Source organism: Diceros bicornis, chromosome 4 (assembly GCF_020826845.1).
Source record: "Diceros bicornis minor isolate mBicDic1 chromosome 4, mDicBic1.mat.cur, whole genome shotgun sequence".
NCBI classification, from domain to species: domain Eukaryota; kingdom Metazoa; phylum Chordata; class Mammalia; order Perissodactyla; family Rhinocerotidae; genus Diceros; species Diceros bicornis.
The window spans coordinates 1509848-1536905 of record NC_080743.1 but is presented as its reverse complement, the minus strand read 5'-3'; the positions used below and the strand labels follow the sequence as shown (position 1 = coordinate 1536905).

The window sequence follows — 27058 nt, the reverse complement described above, 5'->3', positions numbered from 1 at the left end:
CAAACTGTACACTTTCAATGGGTGAATTTTATGGTATGTAAAATATATCTCAATAAAGCTGGGGAAAAAGACCCTCGATATAAAAAAATTCATCAAGAGTGACGTCAGCATCATGGCGGAGTGAGCTTTCCCGTGAATTCTTCCCCCACAAGATACAACAAAAGTAACAGCCACAGACCAACAACGGAATCCCAGACAGTGAAAAGCTAGAGCGGAGGGATCCACACTGCCGCACATCTGAGAGCTGAACATGCTGGGCCCCCGGAGGAAGTGGGGAGAGGTAAGGAGAACTCCGCTCCCTCCCCATCAGATCAGCGATCCGGTCCGAGCGGCTCCCAGAGAGGGGGGAGGGGCGGCCCTCGGCGGGAAACTGTAGCTCTTCGGGCTCTCTCAGCCAGTGGGAAACTCCCGCACAGAGGGCTCAGAGGAGCCACAGGGCTACCATCAACATCTGAGCAACCCAGAGAGCGGATAAAGAGGGGCAAACGAGAAGCCTCCCACGTCAGGGACCCAGAGGGCAAAAAAGAGAGCTCCCCCCTCCCCGCAACCCGGAGTCTGCAGCTCGACCAGATCTAGCGGTCCGAGGCAGACCTGAATAAACTGGACTGGACCCGTGGATCGCAGTGGGGAAAAAAAACAAAAGAAAACAAAACAAAACTGCGGATCACAGCAGAAAAACTGGGGCAGAGCGCAGGGGGCTTAGACTACACAGCCCTTTACCACCAGACAGTGGCGGCAGGTGGAAATTGCAACCAGAGACTTCCAGGATGAGGAAAATCAAAACCAACACAGGAACCACAATGCAAAAATATATGAAATCACCAGACCAGAAACAAAATGACAAGCACCCAGAAATCAACCCCGAAGACACAGAAATCCATAAACTAAATGACAGAGATTTCAAAATAGCTATCATAAAAACACTCAACGAAATACGAGACAACACAGACAAACAATTAAATGAGATTAGGAGTTTCTTCACAAAAGAGATTGAAATCATAAAGAAAAACCTATCAGTGCTGATGGAGATGAAGAACACAATGGAGGAGATAAAGGAGAATCTGGAATCTTTAAAGAACAGAGCTGACAATATGGAGGAAAGAATTAGTACTTTAGAGGATAGGAATACAGATATACTCCAGATGGAAGAAGAGAGAGAACTAAGACTAAAAAGAAATGAAGAAAGACTCCGAGAAATATCGGACTCTATTAGAAAATGTAACATAAGAATTATAGGTATTCCTGAGGGAGAGGAGAGGGAAAGAGGAACAGAGAGCCTATTCAAGGAAATAATAGCTGAAAATTTCCCAAATCTGGGGAAGGAGCAGGAAATACCAGTAAGCGAAGCCAACAGGACGCCTATATATATTAACAGACAAAGGCCTTCACCACGACACCTAGTGGTAAGGCTAGCCAGGGTCAACGACAAAGAAACAATATTAAGGCAGCTAGACAAAAACAAAAAATAATGTACAAAGGAACTCCCATCAGGCTCTCAGCGGATTTCTCAACAGAAACTTTTCAGGCTAGAAGAGACTGGAATGATATATTCAAAATACTAAAAGACAAAAACTTTCAGCCAAGAATACTCTATCCAGCAAAAATATCCTTCAAATATGATGGAGAAATAGTAACTCTCCCAGATAAACAAAAGCTAAGGGAGTTCATGGCCACGAGACCGCCACTACAAGAAATACTCAAGAAGGCCCTCAGGCCTGAAAACAAGAAGAGAAAGGGAACACAAAGCTTGGAGTAAGGAGAAAAGTAGGTAGACAAAATCAGAGAAATAGTAGATCTTTACCGGAATAGGTTAGCAACCACTTAAATACTAAACTCAAAGATCAAAGGAAGAAATTCACCAAAAATAAATTTAACCTCATCACTGTAAACACACAGCCACAACACAAGATAGAATAAGGTATAACAAGAGCAACTTAGAAGGGGAAGAGGAAAGTGACTGAATTGACTTAGTATAAGGAAATAGGAGGCTATCAGATAATGGACTATCTCATACAGAAGATTTTTCGCCCAAACCTCAAGGTAACCACTAAACAAATAATCAAATTAAAACCACATATGATAAACAAAGAGAAAACTAGAAGAATCATAAGACAGAACAACCAAACTGAATTGTCAGTCCAAAACAAATGGGACAAGAAACAAAGGAAATGCAAAAGAACCAGAAAATAAGTGACAAAACAGCAACATTCAACCCTCATATTTCAATAATTACCCTAAATGTAAATGGATTGAACTCTCCAATCAAAAGATACAGAGTGGCAGGATGGATTAAAAAGCAAGACCCAACAATATGCTGCCTTCAGGAAACACATCTTAGCACTAAAGACAAGCACAGGCTCAGAGTGAAAGGATGGAAGACAATACTCCAAGCTAATGGCAAACAAAAGAAAGCAGGTGTTGCCATACTCATATCAGACAAAGTAGACTTCAAGATAAAACAGGTTAAGAAAGACAAAGAAGGGAAATATATAATGATAAAAGGGACACTCCATCAAGAAGACATATCACTTATAAATATATATGCACCCAACATAGGAGCACCAATGTACATAAAACAACTATTAACAAACCTAAAAGGAGAAATCAACAACAACACAATAATAGTAGGGGATCTTAACACCCCACTTACAGCAATGGATAGATCATCCAGACAAAAAGTTAATAAAGAAATATTAGACTTAAATGAAAAACTGGACGAGATGGACCTAGTAGACATATACAGAGCACTCCACCCAAAAACAGCTGACTACACATTCTTCTCAAGCGCGCATGGAACATTCTCTAGGATAGACCATATGTTGGGAAACAAAGCAAGCCTCAATAAATTTAAGAAGATTGAAATCATAACAAGCATCTTTTCAGACCATAAGGCTATGAAACTGGAAATGAACCAGGAAAAAAAAACGGGGAAAGTGACAAAAATGTGGAGATTAAACAACATGCTACTGAACAACCAATGGATCATTGATGAAATTAAAGGAGAAATCAAAAACTATCTGGAAACAAACGAAAATGATAACATGCCATATCAAACCATATGGGACGCAGCAAAAGCAGTCCTGAGAGGGAAACTCATAGCGATACAAGCCCACCTTAACAAACAAGAAAAAGCCCTAATAGGCAACCTTAAATTACACCTAACAGAACTAGAAAAAGAAGAACAAACAAAGCCCAAAGCCAGCAGAAGGAGAGAAATAATAAAAATCAGAGCAGAAATAAATGATATTGAGACCAAAAAAACAGTAGAAAGGATTAATGAAACAAAGAGTTCTTCGAGAAGATAAACAAAATAGACAAACCCTTAGCCAGGCTAACTAAGAAAAAAAGAGAAAAGGCTCAAGTAAATAAAATTAGAAATGAAAGAGGAGAAATTACAACGGATACCATGGAAATACAGAGGATTATAAGAGAATACTATGAGAAATTATATGCCAACAAATTGGACAATCTAGAAGAAATGGATAAATTCTTAGACTTATACAACCTCCCAAAATTGAACCAAGAAGAAATGGAGAATCTGAATAGACCAATCACAAGTAAAGAGATTGAAATAGTAATCAAAAACCTCCCAAAAAATAAAAGTCCAGGACCAGATGGCTTCTCCAGTGAATTTTACCAAACATTCAAAGAAGATTTAATACCCATCCTCCTCAAACTATTCCAAAAAATAGAGGAAGATGGAACACTTCCTGAATCATTCTATGAGGCCAACATCACCCTGATACCAAAACCAGACAAAGACAATACAAAGAAAGAAAATTACAGGCCAATATCACTGATGAACATTGATGCAAAAATCCTCAACAAAATATTGGCAAACCGAATACAACAATATATTAAAAAGATCATACACCATGATCAAGTGGGATTTATACCAGAGACGCAGGGATGGTTCAACATCCGCAAATCAATCAACGTGATACATCACATCAACAAAACAAAGAATAAAAACCACATGATCGTCTCAATAGACGCAGAGAAGGCATTTGACAAGATACAACATCCATTTATGATAAAAACTCTCAATAAAATGGGAATAGAAGGAAAGTACCTCAACATAATAAAGGCCATATATGACAAACCCACAGCTAACATCATACTCAACGGGGAAAGACTGAAAGCCATTCCTCTGAGAACAGGAACGAGGCAGGGCTGCCCACTCTCACCACTCCTGTTCAACATAGTACTGGAGGTTTTGGTCAGAGCAATTAGGCAAGAAAAAGGAATAAAAGGAATCCAAATAGGTAACGAAGAAGTGAAACTCTCACTATTTGCAGATGACATGATTGTATATATAGAAAACCCTAAAGAATCTGTTGGAAAACAGTTAGAAACAATCAACAACTACAGCAAAGTTGCAGGGTACAAAATCAATCTACAAAAATCAGTTGCATTTCTATATGCTAATAATGAACTAACAGAAAGAGAGCTCAAAAAGATAATACCATTTACAATTGCATCAAAAAGAATAAAATACCTAGGAATAAATCTTACCAAGGAGGTGAAGGACCTATACAATGAGAACTACAAGACATTATTGAGGGAAATCTACGATGACATAAAGAAATGGAAAGATATCCCATGCACGTGGATTGGAAGAATAAACATAGTTAAAATGTCTATATTACCTAAAGCAATCTACAGATTCAATGCAATCCCAATCAGAATCCCAATGACATTCTTCACAGAAATAGAAAAAAGAATACTAAAATTTATATGGGGCAACAAAAGACCCCGAATAGCTAAAGAAATCCTAAAGAAAAAGAACAAAGCAGGAGGCATCACAATTCCTGACTTCAAAACATACTACAAAGCAATAGTAATCAAAACAGCATGGTACTGGTACAAAAACAGACACACAGATCAATGGAACAGAATTGAAAGCCCAGAAATAAAACCACACATATACGGACAGCTAATTTTCGACAAAGGTGCTAAGGACATGCAATGGAGAAAGGAAAGTCTCTTCAATAAATGGTGTTGGGAAAACTGGACAGCCACATGCAAAAGAATGAAAGTGGACCATGTGCTATCGCCATTCACAAAAATTAACTCAAAATGGATCAAAGACCTGAAGGTGAGACCTGAAACTATAAAACTCATAGAAGAAAATATAGGCAACACACTATTTGACATTGGGTTTAAAGGAATCTTTTCGGATGACATGCCTACCCAGACTAGGGAAACTAAAGAAAAAATAAACAAGTGGGACTTTATCAGACTAAAGAGCTTTTATAAGACAAATGAAACCAGAATCAAGATGAACAAACAACCAACCAGCTGGGAGAGAATATTTGCAAAACATACATCTGACAAGGGGTTGATCTCCATAATATATAAAGAACTCACACAATTGAACAACAAAAAAACAAACAACCCGATCAAAAAATGGGCAGAGGAAATGAACAGACACTTCTCCAAGGAAGATATACAGATGGCCAATAGGCACATGAAAAGATGCTCAACATCACTAATCATCAGGGAAATGCAAATCAAAACAACACTAAGATACCACCTCACGCCCGTTAGAATGGCTATAATCACCAAGACAAAAAACAACAAATGTTGGAGAGGATGTGGAGAAACAGGAACCCTCATACACAGCTGGTGGGAATGCAAATTGGTGCAGCCTCTATGGAAAACGGTATGGAGATTCCTCAAAGAATTAAAAATAGAGATGCCCTATGATCCAGCCATCCCACTACTGGGAATCTATCCAACGCACCTGAAATCAACAATCCAAAGAGGCTTATGCACCCCTATGTTCATTGCAGCATTATTCACCATAGCCAAGAAGTGGAAGCAACCTAAGTGTCCCTCGACTGACGATTGGATTAAGAAAATGTGGTATATATATACAATGGAATACTACTCAGCCATAAAAAAAGACAAAATCGTCCCATTTGCAACAACATGGATGGGCCTGGAGCGTATTATGTTAAGTGAAATAAGCCAGAAAGAGAAAGACAAACACTGTATGATCTCACTCATATGTGGAATATAAACCAACACATGGACAGAGAAAACTGGACTGTGGTTACCCGGGAAGTGGGGGTGGGGGGTGGGCACAAGGGGTGAAGGGAGTCATATATGGGGTGATGGACAAACAAAAATGTACAACCCAAAATTTCACAATGTTAGAAACCATTAAAATATCAATAAAAATCAAAAAAAAAAATATCAATTAAAAAAAAAAAAAATTCATCAAGTTCCAGTCTCTAAAAGCATCCATGGGTATAAAACTATTGCTTCCCTTATTGTCCAGTTACTATATCATCCATCATTTTATTCACTAAGGGAGCTATCAATTGGAAAAGTAACAACGGAAATCAGAAGCCCACCTTTGGACAGCAGCATATACATCAAACCATTCAGCTTTGCCTAAATCAGTGGGTGCCTTAAACAATTACTACCTCACATAACTTTAATACAAACTAATCACTCCAAAAAACTCTACATAGGTTCTTATACCTGGTAATCCAGAATGCTGAATCCCAAGCCTTTATGATCTTTTACTAGTTCCACAATCTTGACTTCAGGAGACCACAGTGCTAATTCCCCGTCATCGTCGTCTTCAAGATTCACGTCTATATTGTGGTCAGCCTAAAATACCAAAGGACACAAATGCTTCAAAACACTGTCTTTCCAATTCTGGAAAGAATTAACATATCAGAGATCTCATAGCTTCTTCTCAAACTGGGGATTCTCTTTGGCATGCGTAGTTTTCCTTTTTAATCTTTTCAAAAGGAGCATGCACTGGGGCACATATACTCTAGTATAAGATCTTCATGAAAATTCAAGCACTTGAAAATGCAGACTGTTCATACAGGTTTTTTAAATGTAAAGTACCTGTTTCATTCAAAGTATTAACACTGACCTCTTATACTTCAATGAGTTCTGTCATCCCTTTAGAAGCATAAAAGGAAAAATATGCAATTTAAGCAAAAATAAAAACATTATATAAAGTCACAACTCATAAGACACTTAAGTAGCACTGACTTCATAATTACAGTGAGAGAGAGAAAGATGCCAACGCAGAGAGAGGCCAGGGCAGGACACAGAGAAAACACTTCTGTTGACTCCTGGAAGTTTTCGAGAAAACCATACTAGAAAAAAAAGTTGGGAAAAACTCATGTCTTTGGGAATCATGTAAGTCTAAAAACAGGTAAAAATGACTGAGTTAAAATAAGGAAAATCTGATCTTGGAGGAAGTAGGTCAGCACAACTACCCAGCACACAGGTCCTTGGTTATCCTCCCTGCCTTCACACCCCAGGTCCCCCTCCTGTCAGAGAAGAGTCACTGCCACACGGAATTAAAGGAAGCCAAGTGACGGAGGGTCAATGAATCGACTGTGCAGGAGGCTAGCTGCTCCAACCTTCTGTTTTTATACCACTAACAGCACTGAACTGTTGTTTTAACACAATTTCTCTTCCCCCAGATGCTCTGAACATCAATCTGAAACTCAAGAATTATCTTCGTTTTCTTTGTAGCCCTAACAACTAACAAAATGCCTGGCTCCCAGACTAGAACGGAAACTCTGTGCGGGCTGCCCGAGTCTACCCCGGTCATCCACTCAACCCACAGCAGTGCCTCGCACACAGTGGGCACTGGATAAATATTCGTTCAATACATCAATGAATCATCCATCTCTGAGTGGGTTTCCCTTGAAACTCTTTTTTAATAAAGCTACAGACTAATAATTTTTTTTTTTTTTGAGGAGATCAGCCCTGTGCTAACATCTGCCAATCCTCCTCTTTTTTTGCTGAGGAAGACTGGCCCTGGGCTAACATCCATGCCCATCTTCTTCCACTTTATATGGGACGCCGCCACAGCATGGCTTGCCAAGCAGTGCAATGGTGTGCGCCCAGGATCCGAACCGGTGAAGCCTGGGCCACCGCAGCGGAGCACATGCACTTAACCGCCTGCACCACCGGGCAGGCCCCACAGACTAATAATTTTTAAAAGCAGACTTCTTAAAACTTTGGGTGATCCTAGCAAATAAAATGAAAGTGCATCATTCCTACGAACATGATTTTGAGTGACATGTGTAAAAGGTCAGAGTGTGGGGGGGACCCCTCCAACACGGAAGAGTAAGGCACCATCGCTAATACAAAAACACTTTTTTTTAAATTTTATTTATTTATTTATTTTTCCCCCCAAAGCCCCAGTAGATAGTTGTATGTCATAGTTGCACAGTCTTCTAGTTGCTGTACGTGGGACGCGGCCTCAGCATGGCCAGAGAAGCGGTGCGTCAGTGCGCGCCCGGGATCCGAACCCAGGCCACCAGCAGCGGAGCGCGCGCACTTAACTGCTAAGTGACGGGGCCGGCCCCAAAAACATTTTTAAATTAGAGTTGGTCCAGATCTCAAAATGTCCCTGAAGGACATGGAAAGTCAATACTGAATCCAAGGAGGATGGAATCTAAACATGGGAACAATTTCTTGGTTCTTGAATTACAAAACTTGAAATTAGTGGGAACATTCTGGATCAATAACCTCTGTATATATCAGCCTGATGGGAGAAAATGATACACTTGAAAACAAAACACTTATACCTTCCAATAAAAAGTAAAGGTCCGATGGCTAATACAAAATGATTGATGTTTTACTGGGGCATTTAATACCCTCACTGATTAATGAGCATTAGAATTTTGGCTGAGCTGCCTCACCAGATAGGGTTTAAGAACCTAAGACGGTTTGGGATAAATGAAAAAGGAGACAGATGGAAAAGAGAGCCTGGATTGTAAGAAACCACATATAACCAACTATAAAACCCAAGTTTATAGAAATCTCAAGGCATCCAAGGTATACAAGATATTATGCTCCAACCTAAAATACATCACTTTGATACGATCAATTCCGCATAACTCTTATATTTACAGAATGGAAAGCAATCAACTAATGGGCAGCCAGGTTGACTTTAGCATAATTCAAAGCTGTTGCTCACCCATTGTGGTAAAGTATGACAGATGAGAGCCAGGTCGGTGATTTACACACTCTGTAAGATTAGATTAAAGGCATTTTTATCAACCTTTAGAGGTAAGCCATCAGCTACATTTAATTTTAGTAAAGATAGTAAGAATCACAAAAGTGTGGCATTCGAGTCCGTTCCTTGAAATACGTTTTACCCAAGATAAACATTAAAAACCAAAGATTCCCAATCAATAATCAACAATTTACTAAGCACTTCTTATATGCCCAGTACAGAATAAAAACACTATGAGATACAAAACAGTGTTAAGACATGGCCTCTGCCCACAGAGAGCCAACAGCTGTCTTGTAAAAACAAGCTTAACCACACGAAAGTATCTGCGACTACAAGACAGGGTTGGCCTCCCATGTACTTCAAGAAACAGGAAAACAGAGACGGGAGGAGTGAAGAACAGTGCGAGTCAACTTCTACTGAGCACTTTCCACGTGCAGGCATTGAGCTAAGGACCCTGCACGTGTTACCCCATTCCCTTCTCACATAAACTGATGAGGTGGGGAAGCACTTTCCAGAGAAGAATATGAACAGGAAGTCAAGTTATTTGCTTAAAGATTCACAACCATTAGTAGTAGAGGCAGGATTAGGGTCCACGTATCTCGGAATTCCGGCCACAGACAGGTAAAAGGAAAGGCCCATGTATCTAAACTGATGATCATGGAATTCTAATGTAAAAGAGTCTGGAATGGGAGAAAGCGGCATAAAAGATGAGGTTACAAACAGCATAAGCTGGCAAAGCCTGTGCTCGCTACGGTTTTCACAGTCACAACGCTCTTAAAAAAGACGACAGAGAGCCCAGAACGTGTTCTGTATTCTCTGACCTTCTGAAGGCTTTACAGCAATTTTTAGACTTGCTTTGAAATTGGTCATAGATCTTCGTATTTTTAAGGCTCTGAAAAAGGGAAGTCCATTAGATATTCAACACTCACCAACATCTTAAACTTATTAAGATGAACTGAGTTGAACTGGGAGACAAAAGTAATGAGCCCAGGCAATTTCTAAAAAAGGTTCTCTAGGGCCGGCCCCCTGGCTTAGCGGTTAAGTGCGCGCTCTGATGCTGGCGGCCCGGGTTCGGATCCCGGGCGCGCCCCGAGGCACCGCTTCTCCGTCCAACCCGGGGCCGGGTCCCACGTACAGCAACTAGAAGGATGTGAGCCTATGACATGCAGCTGTCTGCTGGGGCTTTGGGGGGAAAAAAAATGAATAAATAAAATCTTTAAAAAAAAAAAAAAGTCTATACTTTATAAAAAAAGGTTCTCTAAAACCAAAGTGCATGCACATTAATGTCACCAACAATTCAAGTAAAAAAGAAAAAAAAGAAAAGTTTTATGATGTTAAATGAAAAGTAACAATTTGAAGAGCTACACATGGTTGCCTTTGAGAGCTACTGCAGTCAAACAAAAGAGGGAGGAAGTCTCTCCCCTCCCTTCATATCGCAATACACCCTCGTGTCGTCCCTGGTGACTGGGGCCGAGTAAGCGTGTTCACTCAGTACCTGCGTCTTGGGAGGAGAGGCTTCGGGGGCCCTCGGTTCATCCACAGAGGCTTCATCGTCAAACAGCCGCCGACAGCAGACCAAGACAAAGGGGGGCGGCACTTCTTTAAGGAAGGAGACTGCTTCTCGGCGAGATTTCCCGTAGAGCTGCACACCGTTGACCTGGGAAGACAAGGCAGAGTCAGAACCAAGGAGGCCCAGCGAGAAAACAGAATCTCTGGCTGCATCAATCTATCAACATGAAAACAGGATGTCATTTTATTTTCCCTGGAGACAAAGGGCCTACATGTAAATCATATTTTTAGTAGTAACTAAACATTGGAAATCCTTAAAATTTATAAAAATTAAGCCTAGACCTTCACTGAACTTTGAAGAAGTACAAAATATGTACAGTGGGGAAGCTATCTGCCTGATTTTCCCATCTCCATGGTCTCTGCTTCCTACCCTCCAATGCTGTCTTCTCTCATCCGCCTCCACCCAGCTCTCCTTTAACACACGCAATACTATTTACAGCCTCCTAAGACCGCGCCCTTTTGCTTTTCCATCTCACAAGAACATCACTATAGATATTAACACTAACTTAAGGCTGTTAAAAACCACTCAACAATGTATAGGTAACAAAATCTAGGATACTCGGCTGTCAAAATTTAGCATCAGTTCACAATTTTCTTTCACATCCCATAAACTCTTAATATCATCCTAGAAAAACCACTTCTATAGAAAAACACATATAACTCTGCATCAGTTCCATTCTTACATGCTCTGCTGACACGGCCGTCAAGTGTAGGAAGTGTTACTTTTTAAATTATCTTACTCGTGTCCCATATGTTTAAAAGAACAAAAAGATAACCAACTATTCCTTATTAATGACCAATGCTTATCAACACAAAAATTTCTAAATTTCCTTTTTTTTTTTGGTGAGGGAGATCAGCCCTGAGCTAACATCTATGCCAATCCTCCTTTTTTTTTTTTTTTTGCTGAAGACTGACCCTGAGTTAACGTCCGTGCCCATCTTCTTCCACTTTATGTGGGACGCCGCCATAGCACGGCCCGACAAGTGGTGTGTTGGTGCACGCCCAGGATCCGAAACCGGGCCGCCAGCAGCAGAGCGTGCGCACTTAACCGCTACGCCACGGGGCTGGCCCATAAATTTCCTTTTATTCTTGGTGCACAATAACAATATTTCGCACCAATGATTTAGGAAGATAAGTCTGTCCTAATTTTTCATACATATGACTTTACTTCAAGGAGCACTCTCACTTCTGACTAAAAATCAGTAAAAGCTGATCTGTCTGCTGCTCCCAAAAAGCTGAGGTATGAACACAATCCAGGCCACAGACAGCCTTTCACGCCTGACTCCCACCTTCCCAGGAAGGTTCATTATTAGTTTTAAATGTACTTCTGGTCTGGCATTCATCTCTGACAGGCACAGTGCTGGTGCCCAGCTACCTGGCAGAGCTGACTTTCCTGGGAGGAACCTCCCACAAACTGTCATTGCTCAGAGAGCAGGAGCAGAGTGGGCTATCGGAACGGTCCCATCAGCCGCTGTCTGAGCCCTGAGTCAGCCGTCCCTGGGAACCACTCTCAGGCCTGTAACACCAAGCCCTTAGCCCTCAGGCCAGTTAACTATTTACCAAGGAATCACCACACCGTAGAGACCCAGGTGTGCTCCAGGGAGCGAGCCCTAGCGGAGAGGTCAACATCCTCTCCCGGCACTGTGACTCAGGAAGCTTCCAAGGACAGCAAGTCTGCAGCAGAGGAAGGGTGTTCCTTGGAAGCAAGTCAATCTTCACACAAAAATGGGCAAGGAGGCACTATCACTGGTCACACCACGTCCACGGTGCCAGCCGGTGCCACCGGCATGGAAAGCTCTAAAGTCAACCAGATGGGTGGTAACCTAGGCTGCAGAGAAAGCACCAGACACGGTTCACGCAGGAGCTCTACCCGCACACAAGGATCAGCGTGTGCTTCACATACTTCAACAAACTAGAAAATCACTTTTCAGGTTTTTATCTTGCAGTAGACTTAAATATTTATTCAGCTCATTATTTATTCATTTGAGTTGTCTCCAATTATTGTAGCCATGCCTGGTAGTCCCTCTCCCTGCTCTCCATCGCTAAAGGGATTGACCACATTTCCCATCACCAGCCCCCATCTGGGGGATTTCACGGCTGCTGTAAACAGCTGCTCTGGCTGAGACTGGGCGCAGTGCTCTGACCCCAAACCTATTTGTGTTTCTGGTTTTAAGCTCTAAGGAGTACATCACACACACACACACTTTAAGTGCAGGAATTTAGTTGGCTAACTTTACAGAGATTTTTTATTTCTATATTCGGTTACTCAGAAGAAGCCAAGTTTTATTTTAAAGTTCACAATATTTCTCTAGGCCCTTCAACCCTCTGACGTGCCATCAAGTCTCACTTATTCAGACTTTGTGATTAGAAAGCGCACGCACATGCTCATCCAGAGTCCATGATGCTGTACAAGCACTGTCTCACTACATCACTTCGTTCAGTCAGATTCGTCCTGTCCTATAAGACTGTTTATGCCTTTTCACAGTGATCATACTGCCAATATCTCACAGTGAGATAATGCTTTACAGTTTACAGGGACGATATTCCACTTGATCCTCACAAACACATAGTGAAGTAGGCATTTATTAATGAAGAAACTGATTCTCAAAGTTAAGTGGCATGCCCAGGGACACAGTTAGGCTGTGGCAAATTCAGAACCAAAAGCAGCTCCTCTGACTTGCACACCTGTGCTTCTCTCTGGGTCCCACGTTTCTTCACCAGACATCTGTGCTTACGAAATTCACCACGTCTTCAGGCTGCTGCTTACACCACACTCTCATCCAGGCCCAAGGGATTCTGACCCTGGCTGAGGCCCAGAGGACGCTGTTGCTGGCTGGGCTCACCTATAGCCAACATCTCTCTATCACCCACCATGTACTAGTAGTTAATTATACTGAATGCCACTGAATTGGTCACTAAAAATGCTTAAAATGGTAAAGTATATGTTATGTATATTTTGCCACATAGATATGAACTAAACCAGTTTTCACTCATATTTCCATATCTCCCATACAAATATGTCTCATTTCTCAATACTTAACAACTACATATTTTAGAAATGGTCTCCAACCTACAGATTATTATGTGTGAGACCCACAAAGCTATGCCATGTGCCCTGCAAATGAGAGGAGAAAGACACGAAAGCACCATAAAAACCATAAATGATGGAGTAAAATCTAGGGCATTAATCTGCAATAAGCATCGCAATATCCTTCTTTGAACACCTCTAAAAATAATCAACTTACTACATCTTAAAACAGGACTCCAACACCCTCCCCTCCCGTGCTTATGACAGAATTTGACAACTAGTTAGAGCACTTTTCCTTCTGACCTCGAAATTCAACCCAGATTTCTCAACACACTCCTCTAGGTGGCCGGACACTGTTAAAAAAAAATGCAGTTGCATCCAACAGAAAACTTATTTGCTATCCTTGTCTCTCCACTTTGAGCAAACATAAATTTTACAAAGAAATCTCTATCATCAAGGCCCATGGGATTCCAATCTTGGCTACAAAGTTGATTCTATCAAGCCAACCCGGGGCTTCTTGTGGATCCTAACTCTCGGCAGAGCCCTAGTCTACACAGCCTTCTCTAGGTTTGACCATTCTCCACATCATTTTTTTAGGAGCTTAGGAGGTAATGTGTATATTTGAAAAAACAGTGAAATGGGAGTTAGAAAACATGAACTAAAGCCATTCTTCTACCAGGGTATAAAGTTGGGGGAAATCAGTGCTTTATTTTCTCATGTGTAAGATTAGGGGTTCCAACGTTGTTTGGTTGGTTTGTTGTGTTAGCTGTAGAACATTCCAATCTACAAATCTCTCAAGGCCATGTAAAAACAGAAGTGCTCTAGAACCGCTCTGACTGAAGAGAGGCTGGGGGCCTGAGTGGGCCCAGTGGAGGCTGCTGTGTTGGGGGAGGGAGCCCCAGGGAGACAGCTGAAAACCAGTCACCGGGACACAAGCCTGCGGGTGTCCAGCTCCAACCCTTACTAGAAATGCTCAACAAAACCTGCAGATAAAAGCGACTGTGTGTTGCAAACAAGGGTCAGGATTAGATTCTTAAAAATAATTTTCCTAAAAAAAACCAATTATGCTATCAAACTGAAACAGGACATCAGCTTTTTTCTTAGTCAATCATTTAAATAAGCACTCACAGGGACCTCTCAGGAGTCCCAAAAGATGGGGAAAACGAACTAAAAGCATAGAATCTGCTTTCTTTGTCATTACAGAGGCTGCTAGTATTTTTCTTTGCCTTTATTTATTTTACTTATTTTTGGCAGCTTCATTGAGATATAATTGACATAAAACATTGTGTAAGTTTAAGGAGTACAAGGTGATGATTTGATTTTACATACATAGTGTGAAACGATTATGACACTAAGGTTAGTGAGCACATCCATCATCTTACATAGTCACCATCTGTGTCGGGGGGAGTGCGAACATTTAAGATCTACTCTCTTAGCAACTTTCAAGTATACAATACAGTATTGTTAACTATAGTCACAAGCATTTTTCAATCTAAATAGCTCACATTACACTGGCACTGGTGTCAGTGTAACTCAGTGGATTTCTGGTGAGAATACATTTACCTAGAACTTAAAAATTCCCGCCCTGTGACTTTTTTCCTCATAAATGTTACCTCGAGAAGCTCATCCTCTGGCTGTAGGAGGTTCAGCGTATCAACAGGACCACCTGGCGCAATCGAAGAGATGTAATGGTGTCCATCAAAGGAATCCACTTCCATGCCAAGCCTCAAGGTGTGGATGGGCAGCAGCTGTAGCAATAATACCAAAAAACGACAAGGACACGTCCAACTGTCAATCCTCCATCAGGAATTATTTTGACATGAAAGCCCCACCTCTTGAATCCAATGACCAAAATCCCCAGAGGACAATGGCCAGAAAACGAGCCTCAAGTAAGACACGAAGTCACTTGTCTTCCTGTTCTCACTCCTCTTTTCCTCTCAGATTCCCCAGGAATGGAGACACAGATGTGCAAAGTCCTGCCTTCAATTCTAAGCAACAGGCACCCCACACTTCCTATAGTCCCCAATATGTATTCTCTATTTCATTTTTCTGCAGGCTTCCCACGCCCCAGAACATTCTAGCTCCTCTTTACTATCTAACTTACTTCCACTCACACTTCAATACCAAGGCAGGGTCACTTCCAGGAAGCCCTTCCTGATATCTGAGTTGATGCACCTCCACCTGGGGCACAAGAGCGCCCCGTGCACCCCTCTATCACAGCTCACAACATACTGTGCTTAAAATTCCAACTTTCTTGACAGCTCCTCTGCTTGAGTGCAGTCTGTATCTTTTCTCTCCATAACCTCAGGTCCTAGAACAGTACCAGGCACTAAAAATGGCTCATTAAATGTTATCTGAACTAATCTATGAAAGATGGTACCTCACTCAAGATGTCCTTTTCCACGTCACCAACTTAAGTGAGAACAATTTCCAATCTGGGGGCAGGCAGGGGTGTGTAATAAGGAAGGCAATCATTATTCCACTCTAGGATTGATGCTGTTGGTTAAAAGGATTCACATGAGCTCAGATATGAGTTAAGGGTTAAGAATCTCTAGCCAATGTCAATGTAAAGAGACAAGCGTCTTAGTGTTGTTGGCTGTAAAGGTCAAAGGCGTGCACCAAACTCCGTTCTCTTTTACAGATAGAGCTCATGGTTTCTCACTGTGGCTGTATAAACTCAAATATGTAAGTGGTGCTAATATAACTTATATTTCCTGTATCAACAGTCTGTTCATCTATCTGTATACTTGATAAGAAGAAAGCCCTACCCACAGTGGCAACGCCTCCACAACATGGTTATTTCCTATTCTCTGTGATCGCATCTCTCCGAGTCGTCACCTCCCCTTCGTCATCTGCTCTGAGTCCCTCGAATCCCACAGGCCTTGCTTCAGACACCACCCGGGGCTTGTTTCCGTCCCCCCACAGACACACAGACAACTGTGAAGTGGCAAGCAGTCCAGCTGACTAAGACCTCAGTGACCTAACACGGGCCTGAGGCACCTCTGGTCCTGGGCTAATCTTCCAACAATGATCACTCTTGACCTCCAGGCTCTTCAGGTCTACAGCCGTCTCTGTAGAAGGCTAGGGGCTAGGAGCCCCAGTGGTAAGCAAGGTGAAATCTGTTTCCACTCTCGTTCCCTCCCTGTGACGTCTTTACTTCTCGCTGCCCCCATCTCATTCTGCCGTCTGGTCGTTGTACCAAATCATGGACCTTGAGCCAGGAGGAGACACTGGGGTCACTCTCTCCAGTAATAAAGGGTGACTCAAAACTCACAGGGAAATGTTTCTGTGATAACTTTCCCCGCCCGCCTCTGCCAACTCTCCTCCTTCCTTTGTTTGTGAGCCCAACACCAGGGCAGAGAGTGGTCAGTGGGTCCACCTGCAGGTCATCTCCAGCGGTGCACTGGCGCCTGCTTATGAGAGCAGATAGTTCAATTCTCAGGGATTTTGCAAGCCAGTTCTTAAATATAGCCATTACAAAAAACTAAATTATACAGTTACAATTAAATAAATAGTATTAAAAATAAATGTAATAAGTACTCAAAATCCATCACTTTCTAATTATTTTCACCACATGTTATGTATGTTCTTGAAATGACTTCTATCTGTCATATAGGTATGGTGGAAATACTCCCTAAGAACTTAGAGAATCCCAAAGGGGTGGGCACCTGAGAGAGACAGATGAGACGGTTGATTTATTTAGCTGCTAAACGAGCTGGGCTGGCGATTAAGCTGTCCTGCTCCCGTGCAGAAACCTGCAACAGTGAAGTGCTTTGTGAATCGCTTCCCAACTCAAGAGTCCGGTGACGTCACTTTGGTAGCTTGAAGCCTACCGTGCAGGGACTATTACACCACAGAGATCTGCGAATGCTACAGATTGGGGCTGCTCTTTTTTTTGAGAGCTAGACACTTACCAGCATACCGCTGATCTACAGCCTCGTCTGGACATCATATCCAGCATGTGTTTATGGGTGTAAACTACGTGCACGGATTTGAGTCATGAGCTGGAATTATAGGGTGAATTAAAGAAACGGTCTCAATCCCCATGGCACTAACATCTAGAGTGGCGGATAGGCAATAAGCAAGCAAGAGAGCAAGCAGATCCAAGCAAACGAGTAAACAATCCACCAACAGTTGTGAAAAACAAAGTTACAACTGTGACGAGTGCTATGAAGGAACCGAGCAGGGTCATGATCTCAGACACACCCAGGGATGCCATCTAGAGAGCTGGTCAGGGTAGGTTCTGCAGAGATGGGGACATTTAAGGTGAGACTGAAGGATACGAATGCGTTGGCCCTAGAAGAGTCTACTAGGAAACTGCTTGTGGAAAGTGAGTGAAAAGCAGCATTGCTCAAGTTTTGGTTTGAGCGACTGGGTAGACGGTGGTAGCAATTTCTGCATAGAAATAAGTGTCCAAATTAAAACGAAGACATTGCTGTGCAGAGAGAGATCTTCGTGACTTAGATAGTAACATGCCCTATAAAAAATGAAAGGACCAAGGAGGAAACTGATTCCAGTCTGCCTTCCAGCACCCCTCGATAACCCTGCAGGGTAGACCCCGTTCCCACATCCAAGGAACAGCTGAAGTTAGGAGAGGCTGGAGCACGGAGGGGCAGCAGAACCCACCCGTGGACTCCCCCCACCGGATACGGCACTGTGCCCTTCCAGGGTCTCCCCCCAGATATCTGTAAACATCACACGCTCCCCGGAAACTCAAACCTCGAACAGAACACCCATACCCCATCTCCAATCACGCTCGACAAATAAACCAGAAACGATGTTTACGAAACCTGTCAATCTGAAAGGCCCACCTAATATCAGTTCTGGATCTTGATTTAGATATCAATCTAAATCAGATTGCAGCTGGGTTTCTGAGACTTCACGTTAACATGGCTACAGGCTTCTCCACGGGGGCAGGACTGTTTAATTACCTGTCCCAGCTGCATTTAGCAGCTAAACAAATCAGCCGTCTCACCTGCGCTCTCAGCCCTCCACCCCTTCGGGGTTCTGAGTTCTTAGGGAGGGAGCAGAGTGCTAAAACGACAAGAGCAGGGGCAACAGAGAGATGACTGACGCCTTCACACGCACATTGCATGTGATGCTCAGTCAACGCACTTTGCAAGGGGTCCTATTTAAGGTGACAAAGTTAATGAGCAGCAGAATTTTCATGATCCTGATATGACAAGTGAAAATACAAGAAAATGAATCCAAGGACAATGCGACCACTGTGTGATTTACTGTCAGAGCTAAAATGATGGAGATCAAATGACACCAAGAACCAGCGGCCTCCAACGCGTGAGGGGGACACCTGTCACGAAGCAAACCACAGCTCATTCGTTTCGTTACAAGCTTTACTTTAGGATCCAAAAACAAGATATCAAAATGCTCGAGTGGGAACATAAATGATGTTGCTTCGGGGGGAAGAAAAACTTCTGGAAAAGAATAGATATGTCCATGGGATGGGGAGGATGCTCCAAGAAAGCTGAACTAAAAACAGAACAGAATGAACCCCACAATCGGTTCTCATAACCCACACCTGCATGCGCTTGCCATGGGTTATGAGAACTACACACACACACACAGTCGGAAGATATTAAAGAGCCATTTATGTTTTAAGATTTGGGGAAGAGTTACTAAATTTACCACAAATAAAAAACAAACTTTGCAAAAATGAGGCTCTAGCTTTTAAACTAATGGTGAAACACAGTATAATGGCCTCCAAAGTCAGGTGTATTCACTCAGAGGTTATGAAGACAATCAATCAACCCATTACAGCTTGATTTATGTTAGTTTTTCTCATCCATCTAAAATTTTAATTCTGAATGTTCAAACACTACACACTACATACTCTCCTGTGCAGAAATATACTGAAGGTTCTCTTCAGTTACCCGACACCCAGGTCAGGTATCAGCAGCCGTTCATTTTAGATATCACTCATGTCACCTGTCTGGCCCACCTGAGATTTGAGCTTTTGACACCGGATGTCACACTTTGCACAGATGACCCTTTCTCTACCTTGCTCATGGCATTTCCTCCCCCTAGAACACCACTGCTCTTATTTCTCCAAACCCAGTCTTCAGAGTGTATTCAAACGCCATCCTCCCAGTGAGCCCTGCTCCTCTGTCTGGAGGAAGTCACACCTCCTCCCATGAATACACAGAAGGCACGGTGGCAAGACCCGAACAAGAATTCCCCGTGGAGGGAGGCAAGACAGGGACCACAATTTCCTTTAGGGACCTCACCCCAAACCTACAGGATCAGAATATTGGTCAGGAGGAACAGAACAGGGCACGTGTATTTTGAAAAAGCTCCTCTGATGTTTCTGTGGGCCACCTGCCCTAGCAGGTAACCACTGTTAACTGCAATTATCTGATTCTGTGTGTTCTTCACTCAAAAAGAGATCAGCAAAATGTGCAATTACACACTTGGGAACTGGTGACAGTGGTGGGTGCCTCTGGGAGCAGAACAGGGGGCACGATGGGAGGGAAGCTTATTTTTTGCAGTTCATACTTCTTCGGCTTTCATTTTGTCTTTCCACATATTATCTATTCAAAAGAAAAAACAAAAGAGCAAAGAATGGCACAGACTCAGAAGCCAGAGAACCTCTGACCTGTTTCCTAATTTACGAGCTGCATATGATCTTCGGCAAGTCACCTCACCTGCCCGACACTCAGTTTCCACCTATTGAAAGTAGAAAGGAGGCAACAGCGGCTGGCCAATAGGGTGACTGTGAGAAATAAAGAAGATGTATTTAAAGCAAAGAATTGAGGGCCGGCCCCGTGGCTTAGCGGTTAAGTGTACGCGCTCCGCTACCGGCGGCCTGGGTTCGGATCCCAGGCGCACACCAACGCACCGCCTCTCCGGCCATGCTGAGGCTGCATCTCACATACAGCAACTAGAAGGATGTGCAACCATGACATACAACTATCTACTGGGGCTTTGGGGGGAAAAAAGGAGGAGGATTGGCAATAGATGTTAGCTCAGAGCCGGTCTTCCTCAGCAAAAAGAGGAGGATTAGCGTGGATGTTAGCTCAGGGCTGATCTTCCTCACAAAAAAAAAAAAAAAAAAGAATTGACCTGTTAACCCGGTGATCCAGCTCTTGCAGGGCCCAGGGCAACCCTCCACTTTAAAAATTATATTTGCTCATCAGAGTGAGGGGGAAACTCACATTATAACACCCTCTGGTTCAGAGAATATCACCCAGAAGGAAATAAAGTGACATCTGTGCGTCGCGCTTGTCAAATCCAGAGAACAGGAGCTGGTGTTTTTGTTTCCCAGGCCAGGGATATTGCTAACGCTCACCCCAGACCCGCTGATGGCCAGCAGAAAGGTCACTGGACTGAGCTTAACGCTCCTCCCTCATGGTGTGTGATTATCTTGAGCAAGCGCCTGCCAAGAGAGCCATCCCTCCCTGAAGCGCATCTCCCCAGATATTCCTGTGTCGTGATCACCAGCCTCCGAGAAACCGCACAGCCAATGCTCAAGCCACTGTCCCACCTCCCTCTCTCCTCACAACTCCACCCACCTCAAAGGAAAGCCTCATCCAGAACATCGGCCCGGAATATAGGAAGATGCTTCTTGAATCATAACCCCTTCAAGAGTGGTGGCTATGGGTGGTAATCCAGAGTGGCCATCTAAAGACAGCCAGACCCTTAGGAACACCAGCTGTAGCAGTGAAACACAAGTTTCCCAACTAGAAAGCTGACAGGACAGAGGAGAACCCCTCAGCCTTGACCTCAGATCGTGACACCACCCCACCTAAAACCTTCTGCTGGTGTCCCTGGACCGAGGATACAGCCTGTGCTCATTGCCAGGGAGCTCAAGGCTGGTAGCACCTGGTCTTCCTCACCAGCCTCATCTAACAACATGTACTCCGCACTTATCTGACCCAGACACTGCTGCACCTGCCGCTCACCTGTTTCTCAGCTCCCCTCGCTCTTATCCTTCAAGCCTGAGCTCGAGGCCTTCGCAGTGGCCCCCATTAGCTCTCATCATGCTGTTGTCCCTTTGCATCACCTCTTAGAATCTACAGCTATCTTATCAAGTTCTATTTACTGGTTTATTATCATGCTCCTACCCAGTTCAGAATTCAAGCTTGACGAGAGCATGGGCCTCTTCCACTTTGCTCCCCACAGCTAGTGGCCCAGCGTCCTGCAGAGAGTAGGAGCTCAGGAACATTTCAGGAGTGAAGGGATGCGCTCTAAGCTGCAACCTGCCCCCACTACTACCTGGCTGTATAATCTGAGGTGAGTCATTCAACCTGGGAAAACCTTAGTATCCTCATCTGTGAAATGAGTTTTGCTAGGTTAAAGTCTCCTCTACATATTGTACGGAGAAATGAGAAACTACTGAATTAAGAAGTAACTCCCGGGCCGGCCCTGTGGCTTAGCGGTTAAGTGTGCGCACTCCGCTGCTGGCGGCCCGGGTTCAGATCCCAGGCGTGCACCGACGCACCGATTCTATGGCCATGCTGAGGCCGCGTCCCACATACAGCAACTAGAAGGATGTGCAGCTATGACATACAACTATCTACTGGGGCTTTGGGGAAAAAAATAAATAAAATTATAAAAAAAAGAAAAAAAAAGAAGTAACTCCCAATTACAAGGGGATTTAAAAAATTACGGCTCATCAAAATAAAGAAATAATCTGTGGGCATTTATAATTAAGAAATCAATGTAGAAGAAAGTAAATAGGTGTGATAACATTATGTGGGAAAAGCACAGCCCCTTCTCTCTCATGTCTGTGACACAGGAGGATGGCGCACCCACAACAAGCACGTGATACGGGAGGATGGTGCACCCATAAGCACCTGACACGGGAGGATGGAGCACCCACGACAAGCACGTGACATGGGAGGATGGCACACCCACGACAAGCATGTGACACGGGAGGATGGCACACCCACGACAAGCATGTGACACGGGAGGATGGCACACCCACGACAAGCATGTGACACGGGAGGATGGAGCACCTACAACAAGCACGTGACACGGGAGGATGGAGCACCTGACAAGCATGTGACATGGAAGGATGGCACGCCCACAACAAGCATGTGACATGGGAGGATGGCGCACCCACGACAAGCACATGATCATCAACAGCCAACAACTGAACATGAAGAGAGATGGTGCAGTTACGGGCGACTCTTCCAGTGCAAAAACGTTTTGCCGTAACAAAACTTCAATTAAGTAATTAAATGGTTCAAAATAGCTTATTTTTTTAAAAAAGGAGCCTTTAAAAGGTCAGAGACTAAAGGTACTAGAAGCATACAACCGGGAAACAAAACCACCACTTACAAACCAGTCTTATATGTTGGCGTGGAGCTACATTAATTAGGGCCTATATTATACGTACATTCAATCATCTACAACAGACGTATTATTGCTCGTCTACGCAGAAGAAACATTAGGCTGCTTACTTCACCTCCTAAAGTATTTCCTCAAATGTCGCCTTCTCAATGAGGCCTTCCCTGGTCAACCTCTCTAAAAGTGCAAATGCACTCCCTCCTGAATTCCTTACCCATCTTCCCTGCCTTAACATTCTGCATGGCACATGTCACCCAGACTACACTAATCACTTACTTATTTCTATCTCCCCCACTAAAACATAAGTTCTACAGGGCAGGGCTTTTTCCTGCTTCGCTGTCTTCTGAAACCCCAGCACCCAGCAGAGGACCTAGCACAGAGTAAATACTACCAAATATTTGCTGGATAACGAATGAATGATGAATGACTGAATGAATGAACAGCCGAATGCACTGGTGAGTTTCTGCGAGGCGGTTCTGGAAGTCTGTTCCACTCACAGCCTTTCCACGCCTCCATCCCCGAGTTACTGAGCACACATAGACACACACGGCATAGGGGTGATCAGGAAAGGTGGAATGCGCAAGACCGTGGCGGGAAGCTAGGGGTGGAGGTGAGAGAGAACACCTGCCCCGAGAAAGACAACGCCCGTCTTTAAGACACACACGCAGTGCAGTTATCGTCCTTGTTCACTTACTGTAGAGTGTGAGGACACAGGGGCCTACGGCTCTGAACACAGGAGAGACGGGTACAGCTGAGCCACACAGAGAACTGAGCCTGAGCTGCAGCGTGTCCCCCGGGACGTCTTGAGTTCTGATGCTACACGGGGAAGGAGGCGCAAAGCCAATCAGGAAACCTCTGAAGAGCAAAGCGAAGATTTCAGCAGCCCCAAAGTACCAAGGAGACAGGAGTGGAGTTCAGGTCCCACCAGGGAGAGGGGACTGGTAAACACCCCAGACTCACGTGGAATACCAGTAAGGCTGGGTCCTAGGAGGAAAAGCAGACCTGCAAGACTGAACCAGAACTGGACCTCTGCCTAGTCTCAGAGATGATCACCCACCCCCCACCACATGCACGCGCGCGCGCGCGCACGCACACACTGTCTCCTTATTAGAAGAAAGAGTGAGTCCTCTGGACAGACATAACAGCACCTGAATCCTTTTGTAGCCAGCATACATAACGTCTGATATTCTATGGCATGAGAGATACAACCAAACAACCACAACTAGAGAAAATATCAAACACATCTAAAGTTGATCCAGATATTGGAATTAATTATTTAAAGTCCTTATAAGCTATGATTAACACGTTCAAGAAATGGAGAAAAAGATGGCAAATACAGATTTCTTTCTTATTGAGAATTCCACCAAGAGAATCATGATTCTTTTATTCTAAAAAGGAATAAAACAGAAACTCTACAATAGAAAAATATAACAACTGAAATTAAGGACTCAGTAGATGGGGTTTAGCAGACCAGGCACAGGAACTCTAGTAAGCTGGAAAATAGTCAACAGAAAATACCCAAGATCTAAGAGTTTGGTGTAAATTACAGTACAGTGTTAGGGAAAAGCATCATTGATCTATATGCATGATAATTAAAATAATAACAATAGCCTACAATGTGCTCGCAACTACCCTGGGCACATTACATTTAATCCCTACAGAATCTGTGAGGTAGGTACCAATTAACATCTCCCCTTCACACACAACAAAACTGAGACACAGGGTTTAGATAATTTTACAAGCTACTGAGTGGATAAGCCAGAATTTGAACTCAGGCATTTGGCTCCAGAGTCCATGTAATCAGTAAACTATACTGCAGTAATTAATAACATGGAAGTTTGGTGAGGTATTTATATTTCTTACTCTGATTTTGAATTAAATCCTTCTCAACATATTTAGATTAAGCAGTAATTAGTGACTACTCTAATGTAAAAATTATTTTGTAAATAATTTTAAATTGACTACAAGCCATGCCATGCTGCTTTCACACTGCACGTGAGGAAGCTCGGTCAGGTGGCCCACACAGACACAGCACGAAAGTGATTCTAAACGCAGGCTGGCTTAGAAGGAAAGAAACACTCTCCAGTGTCAGCCCTGAAAATTCAAACCCATAAAATTACAGCACATATTACATAAAATTATGGAAGAGAAGTATTCACCACAAATACTCAAAGCAGGAAATAGTAGCACTCTCTAAAGAGATAACCTCTCAGCAAACCCACGTGGGACAGAGAAGACTCAATTTGAACACCGCCCTCGACAGCAGAATTCAGGCTGAGCTCGGCTCTCAGACCCCGAGACAGATTGTCGACAGCGCGACTTCTGAAACTCCTCTGACAAGAAAACCTCTCCTTTCTCATCATTTGCTGAGAAAGCCACCTAGAAGGTTTCTCTAAGCTTCAATTACCCTGGCTTTTGATTACCAGAACAGGAACCATAAAATTAATTTGTGGTGAGAGGACACTAAAATGTTGGGAAAAACTGTAAAAGTTACCTTCTGGCATTTTGCCGTGAGAAATAAAGCTCTCACTATAAAATTTTTTAAATTCAGGAGAAAATCTTGCCTGTACTCGGAAGATAAACCACTTTTCTATCCTCAAACATCTGGACCTAAAGGATTTTTTCAAGTCTATGCTTATGGTCTTGATTTTCAGGAACCCTATTAAGCGGCCTTCTTGAGGAACCGGAAAGGCTGAGGCATGCTGTGCACAAGCTTACTCCCTGTAGCACCCCGAAGGTGGGCAAAGCAGCCCACCCCGAGTTCCTGGCTTCTGGAGGTGGCACGGGGGACCAGGTTCTCCCCAGGCACATCTGACCATCACCTTCCACCACAGCGAGAACTCATCACATTTCCAGGAAACATCCAAGACTAAATTCTGGAAACAGGTCACAGTGCTAATTTTGTTCTTTGACAAGAACTTAGAGAAAGTTCTTCAAATAATAAAAAACTGGTAACATTTTTAAAAATACTGCTTACCTTTGAATATTTCTGTAACTCAGCATCATCTGCAATCTGTGTGTCCAAGGTAGCAACCTAAATTTGCAAGAAAAAAATACTTTCAATATTTGCAAAAGCATAACTTTATTTCTTCCTAGATTTTTCTTCCGGAAAAAAATCTGTAAAAGCTATATATTGATAACTCCACCTGACCTGCATTCTAACCTCTTTTCTATATTTCTAAAATCCATAATATAACACATGTAAAATTTCAGAGAATATTTGCTTTTTTGTTGTTATTGTTCTCCACAGCAATCTTTTTTTCTTAAATTATTCAAAAGTTGAACCAGAAGGTGATGGGCAAATACATATATTATTTGTAAAAATCCACCATCCCTAAAATTTTAATATAATTCTCCATTATACTGAATTCATAAAAATTTCATTCTTTTGACAAAGCCAAGAGTATGGTCATTTTTATTTTTAAATTCAGACCTTAAAACAAAGTTTGCGAGCTCAGTGAAGTCAGACGGGTTTGGAAAAACTGAAGCACCTGACTTCCACAGCAAGCCCAAACCATTTCCCGAGGAGCAGCAGCTGGCGAGGACACAGACAGGAAGACCTGGACGGAAGAAGCTCACGGACACTTAGAGCTTTGAATCCTGGCCTGAAACTCGTGTTCTGAGCTTCAGTGGTGGATGTCCACAGAAGTGAATCCCTTGCAAGCGAAATACTTTACTGATGACCTGCATCTGTAAGCTGTTAAGAAAATGGGGCACATCTGGAGGGAGGGATGAGTTCAACAATGACCCAACTAAAGTTTTTAAAAGTACTGCACTGCAGATAAGTAGGTTCTGGAAGAAAATAAAACAAGAAACACTGGAGACATGCACACATTCATCTTGCCTTGCTTCTCCTTTCTGGTCCTCCTTCCGCAGAACAAGTTACAACTCCAGTGACTAAGCTGTCACTTTAAATTTCCAACTTTAAATTCTGTCCCCTCTGTCTAGCCTCTCTGTTATGACCTCAAGACGTGATCAATGAAATTTGGAAGGGCAGTTATAAGGAAGATAAAATTTTAACAAAAACAGCCCATCACGAAACTGGCCATTTATAAACACTGGTTCACTAAATTACTTTGACTATCAAACCACTACGGATAGCAGAAAAGGCCATCCACCAGGTGACAGACAATTCTCTAAGGTCACAG

General features: G+C 43.0%; 1 protein-coding gene across 8 annotated transcripts in view; it reads right to left on the bottom strand.

Moving 5' to 3' along the window:
• The window catches only part of PATJ (PATJ crumbs cell polarity complex component), a 307655-nt gene that overhangs the window by 239047 nt on the left and 41550 nt on the right, over window positions 1–27058 (bottom strand). For all 8 annotated transcript variants that reach the window (XM_058538171.1, XM_058538173.1, XM_058538175.1 and 5 more), the window contains 4 exons: window positions 25888–25944; window positions 15218–15352; window positions 10503–10664; window positions 6493–6624 (listed from right to left, as the gene is read on the bottom strand). In XM_058538171.1, the coding sequence (XP_058394154.1) occupies window positions 6493–6624; window positions 10503–10664; window positions 15218–15352; window positions 25888–25944 (486 nt within the window). The remainder of the gene's footprint in view (window positions 1–6492; window positions 6625–10502; window positions 10665–15217; window positions 15353–25887; window positions 25945–27058) is intronic.